The sequence below is a fragment of the Myotis davidii genome, unplaced genomic scaffold, assembly GCF_000327345.1.
Source record: "Myotis davidii unplaced genomic scaffold, ASM32734v1 scaffold235, whole genome shotgun sequence".
Lineage (NCBI taxonomy): Eukaryota > Metazoa > Chordata > Mammalia > Chiroptera > Vespertilionidae > Myotis > Myotis davidii.
The window spans coordinates 2082069-2088204 of NW_006287462.1; the positions used below are offsets into that span (position 1 = coordinate 2082069).

Consider the following 6136-nt stretch of genomic DNA (forward strand, 5'->3'; position numbering starts at 1 on the left):
TACCTTTATCATAGGGTTGTTTTCAGAAGTGACAAAGATAATGCACGTAGAAATACTTAGCACACAAGTAGACTCTAAGCTCTCAGTAAAGTCATTAACTACATACTGTATTTGTCTTACCTCCTGATTATTGAACATTCAGGTCTCAGTATCTAGTGGTAAGAGTTACAATAAAAAAATTTAAGAAGCAGCCCTAACCCGTTTGGCTCAGTGGATAGAGAGCATCAGCCTGTGGACTGAAGGGTCCCAGGTTCGATTCGGTCAAGGGCATGCACCTTAGTTGTGGGCACATCCGCAGTAGGGGGTGTGCAGGAGGCAGTTGATTGATGTTTCTCTCTCATCGATGTTTCTAACTCTCTATCTCTCTCCCTTCCTCTCTGAAAAAAAATCAATACAATATATTTAAAAAATTTAAGAAGCAAATAATTTCTGTTTCTTATTTCATATTCTTCTATGTACTATTTTGACACTTTTAGAAAGAATATCTTAACAATAGTCCTTGTTTAATATATTCCCAACTTCCACATCTGATTGTGTTTATTTTTATAGTGATTTTTTGTTCTGTTTTGTTATTTTGGGTTTAAACACCTGTAGCCTTTGAGAGAGGATGTTTGAATACTGTCAGCTTTATTGTGAGGTGTTTTCATCACTTAAAATAGGCTGAGGGAGGATGGGCGTCTGATCCCAAGATTATCTAAATTATATAAAGTCATAAAAGCTTAAGGCCCTGTTTTGGTAGCTCAGTTAGTTAGTGCGTCATCTTGATATGCCAAAGGTTACGGGTTCAATCCCCAGTCAGGGCACATATAAGCTGCTGCCAGTGAATACATAAATAAGTGGAAGCAACAAATTGATGTTTCTTTCTCTCTCTCTCCCACCCCCTCTCTCTACCTTTCCTTTCTCTCTTTCGAAAATCAAACAAAATTTTTTTTAAAACTTGAATATACTGCCTCCACCAGTGCCATCACAGCATGCGGGCACTGTGCAAATGTACAGTCCTCAGCTTGGGATGCCTGTTTTCCTTTGGATGTAGGCCCATGGGGGAGCTGCTGTTGGAAAGACCCCCTTCACTTGGATCATAGGGAACCCTGGAAGACCTTGTATTGAATCTTCCGTTTCAGTGTAAACACTGGTTCCCGACACCCTGTCAGGATGCAGCTGCATTGCAGACTCTGGAGATTGGTTATTTACATCTCAAAACAGGCTTCAGAACAGCAGGAAAGTAAGCAGGTCAACACAGCAGATGGCCACGTTTGCTTGGACTGGTCTGCTTAAGAATAATAAGGAAATTCTTTTAAATTGGTTCCTCAGCTATAAAGGTGGTAGGCAAATGTTTCCTTGTTTGGCTGGGATTGAGGTATATTGAGAAAATGGTACTTTTCATGAGATAACACATTAACCTCATTTTTCAAAGCTCCATGTCTCAGCTTGCACTGAAGGTTGTTGGGTGAGGAACCACCTCTCTGCTGTAAGAATCTTCGTGTCGTCTTCCATGCGGAGCATGGTCCAGCCCTGGCTGTGGAATCCCTTTCTGTGCCAAATAGTCACCATGGAGGGCACACACAGTCCGTGGGTCTTCTGGTTTTGGGTTCTCTGCTCCTTCTTTCATTTTTGATGACATGGAAAATAAAAAACATTTTATTTCAAAGCTGTTACATAATGTGGCACCTGTAAAACAATCCCCTCTCTGATATAACAGAAGTCCCTACATCTAAGGTGGGAGACATTACTCGGTTTAACGCTGGTTGATCGGTTGTACAGTTTGTAGAATCTGCTAGTTTGGGGTGTTGGCTCCCACAATTTGCCTTTCCTAATTATAGTGCTGATTGCATGGATGCTGTCCCAAATTCTGTAAAAGTCATAGTATGTCTAAATACGATAGGACATGGTGATAGAGTCTGGATTTCCTGGAAGTCAGAAACTAGAGTAATCTGTGTGTATGTGTGTGTTCTGAAAGTTATACTTATTGGGGCTAAAACACCTGATAGCCCTGGAATTTTTCCTTCTACCTTGTCCAAAGACAGTGGAGCCATGGCTATTTAAGAGTTCCTTGTGAGGGTCTACCTGGGCATAAAGAATCATCTGTGGCCCTGGCTGGTGTGGAGCATCATCCCATGCACTGAAAGGTCATTGGTTCCATTCCCATATGGAAGGCTGCCAGTTGAAGTTTCACTCTCACATCGATGTTTCTCTCTCCCTCTCTCCCTATCACCCATGTCCTTGGGTGAGGAATTAAAAAAATAAAAAAGATCAACTGTGAATTCTCAGCTCTGCCAGCACACGCAGAAGTGAGCAGTGGGGCTCCCATCCGTACTGCGGGCTTCTTGTGGGTGCCTGGTTGGGGGTCTCTGCTCCTCCTGCTCGGTGAAGAGCAGGTCCCCCCCACCCAGTAAAATATCCCATTATTTCACAATGCGGCACCCCAGCTTGATCATACTATTGTTGATGTTTATTTGTAAGCTTTATTTTTCCCAGAAATATATATATGTGGACATAATTCACTTTCTGTGTGTTGTTGTTTTCTTTCTACTACAGACACGGGAGCAGAAAGACAGGCACTAAGAGAAAATGTGTATCCTAAATTGAGAGAATTCTGCAGAGAAAATTATGGATTAGAATTTCAGGTAACTCTGATGTTATTTTCATTCTTAATTATGTCAGCTAAATAACTAATGTTTGTATTTGTTTCTTGTCACAATGTGGGTGCTAGAAAAGACTAATTTTAAGCCCTGAAAAATGTGATTCCTATAAGTGTGGGTAAAAAGAAACACTGGACAATCGAGATACAATATTTAGTCATTTCCCATGTTTTGCCCTTCTGTGCTGTTTCTTGGACCCTGCCTGTTATTGGCTTGTCTTTTTCTTCTAACCACGTTTATGTGCTTTTTGGCAATTTACATTATTATGAAAAATGTGAAGGTTGTTGAGCACCTGCCTTTGAGCTCTGGTCTCTAAAAATGTTTAGCATCTGAAAATTGGGACCAACTTTCTCACAGGTATTTCCTTTCAACAGTCTAACCAGTCCCTGCCTTCTGTCTTGCCTTCCACATTTCAGGAATTTGCCATTTACAAAAAAAATGTAACTGCTAAACTTTATGAAAACACTGGCAAGAGACAGTAACTGCACATATCATTGCTAACGTTATGAAAACCCTGGCATTTGTGGACATCATTGATGTGGCCACCGAATAGAAAAGTACTTGAAAACTTGGGTCTCTCTTGGACATCCAAAAATTGAAAAAATAAATGACTCCTGCAACAGATAACATTTAGACAGACTTTTTTTCAACCTCATTGACAATGGAAATCTTAATTCTCTTGTGCTAGGTCTTAACTATGTATTTACATTGTTAAGTGAGGAATATGTACTTGAGGTTTGTGGTGCGCCATTGTTCGTGGAAGAAGATTTCACCCTTCATTTATTTCCTCCTGGATATATATTTTATCGTTAGACCTCAGGATGCCTTCTGTTATGTTGCATAAAGTAATAGTCTCAGATTACTTCAATTTCAATACATACTAGTAATTCGTCAGCCACCGGGCACTGACATACATATTGAGTAGTTACCGTTTGCTTGATACTTGTGAACCTAAATTAGATTTCTTGTTGTGAGTTTAGCATTACTTTCTTTAAGGAATCTGTTTCTGCTGATAACAGGATTGCAACTATAACAAAAATGTTGACCTGCCAAGATTCCTAAAGACTCGGACAACCTTGGGGACTCCGTTACTATTGAGGAAGAAATGTGTGCAAGTATAGTAATCCCATCATTGAGGGAGTTTGGGTTTGTGTCATTTTTGTCAGTAGAGGGAGGAAGTCTTTGAGCTACAGAACACCTTCCATAAGACATGGTATTGATTAGGACTAGCTGAGGAGGAAAGTAGAGAAATACATTTTCTAAATCACAGGCAGGCACAGGAGAAGACAGATAACACCAAAGGAAAAATTGTAGTAAACAAGATTCATAGGGTAAATGGATAGCAAGTATCATTTGAGGCAGGTTCAATGAATCACTTGATGAGATGCTGGACAGCAGTGCAAACAGCGGTGGGCAGAGCAGAAGAGGAACTGAGCCCCAACTGTCTACACTGAGTGACTTAACCTGCCAGTCCTTCAGTTAAGCATCTAAAATGGAGGTGGTGACAGCTTGCAGATTTGAGGTTCTGTTTAGATTAAAATATGCAAGGTTGCATTGGCTTCCCAGCTTCTAAGCTTAACAAGAGCTCAAATAATATAATAACTGAACCTTCTAAGAATATACATCTTGGTATGGTCTTTTCTGGTAGATTGATTATTGATCTCCATGAAGGTATGTTTTCTAGAAAGATGGTTCTCTTTCCAACTGCAACAAAATATGGTGCCAGAGCTTCATGGAAAAAAAAACCTAACCAATTTACCCACACAGTAGTCTAGAATCCGTACTGGCTGTGCACTGAACCCAGGAGAAATGAATTTCCTCGAGTTACTCAACCATCCCAATCTATTTCATGCACCTTGCCACCTACAATGTTTTTCGATCTGGCTCTTCCCTTGTTTCACCTCCCAAGTCTATTTACTCCTAATACTCTTCCTATCTGATCTTAAGTCATGCCCTCTTCTCTTGCCCGCTGCCCTGCAGCTACGTGTCCTCCATCTGGTTCCTTGAACACTTCAAGCCCATTCCCACTTACGGATTCTGCCCTTGATGTTCTCTCCCTTTAGGAATGGCTCAACAGCTCATCTTCCTATTGTCCTTCAGGTCTCACTGAAATGTCACTGCCCTAATGACCCCATCTAAAGTAACCACTTAGGCATTCTTTTACGTCGTCTTGTTTTAGTTCTTTGCATTGCATGTGTCAATATTGGATGTTTTTCTTATTTACTCATGCATTGGCTTACTTGTTGTCTTTCTCCCTTTAGAGTGTAAGTTCCACAAGAACAGGGACTTGTCTGCCTTTGTGACACCCATATTCCTGGTCCTAGAATAGTTCCTATCATAGAGGAAAACTCCATAAGAATGTGTTGAATGAATGAATGAATGCCTGCATGAGAATGTGAATGGAGGAAGCCACAGCCCAATATTACTTGTGTATGGAGGACTTCTCTGATCTCCCGTCCCTCCCAAAATATGACTTACATTTTCTCATTGCTCCCCTAAAATCCTATGCATAACTCCCGGCCATTCATCCAGTTCATTCAAGACGTATTTGTTGACCCTTGACCACATGGCAGTCAACATTGCAAGTGTTGGAAATACAAGAGCAAACCAATATTGTTAGAAGAGGCAAACAACAAATAAGTTCCAGTGGTAATAGATGCTTTTTTTCCCCAGTCAATATTTCTAAGAAAAGTAAAGCCATTATGATAAGGGGGGTAAGGTTTACCAGAGAAGGACTCTAATAAAACTACCTTTGAGCAGAGATCTGTAGATAGTGATAGAGCAAGTCACGGAGACATTAGGGAGGAAGGTGGTGGGTGTAGGCAACAGGGCCTGAGGGGTGAGCATGTTTAGAATATTCTAGGAACAGTAAGAAAGCCAAGCGCAGAGTGGAGTAAGCTACATTATTGTAGCAAATGGCATCAAAGTCAGATCATATGGGACCTTATGGGCCAAGATTAAGGACTTAGAATTTTACTGAGTAAGAAAGAAAAGAGTGGCATGATATGATTTACGGTTAAGAGTCACGCAAGCTCTGTGAGGAGCAAGAATGGGGTGGGGAAGATTGGTAGAAGTAGGAAGATGATCAGGTAAGAAATGGCCATGGCATGGACTAGAGCAAGCAGGGGAGATAATGAGACACCTGGTTAGATCAATTTTTCCATCACCTGTCTGTAAGATCGAAAAGTTCTCATGGCTGGATGTGTCTTATTCATCTTATCCCAATGATTAGTCAAGTATCTGGCATATAGTAGGCCATTTAGTGAAATCTTTCTTAAATTAACTAGGATAGGATATGGAGTTACATTTTAAGCAAGGCCACAGACTTTTATCTATATGTGTATGTGGCAGTCTGTTTTCTAGTAGGTCCTTTTTACTTTCCAACTAAGATACTTAATGAAAATGCTCCAGACTCTCTGGTTACGTGAACTTCAATTCTGTGTGTAATAAATATGTAGGCTGACTGCTTGGAGATGGAAACAGCTGAATGGAAAGAA

General features: G+C 40.6%; 1 protein-coding gene across 1 annotated transcript in view; it reads left to right on the forward strand.

Annotated features, from left to right (window-relative positions):
* Window positions 1-1152: 1152 nt before the first annotated feature.
* NWD2 (NACHT and WD repeat domain containing 2) overlaps window positions 1153-6136 on the forward strand; it is an 87412-nt gene continuing 82428 nt past the window's right edge. Inside the window, exons 1-2 of the mRNA XM_006759334.2 lie at window positions 1153-1222; window positions 2536-2624. Coding sequence (XP_006759397.1) covers window positions 1153-1222; window positions 2536-2624 — 159 coding nt within the window. The remainder of the gene's footprint in view (window positions 1223-2535; window positions 2625-6136) is intronic.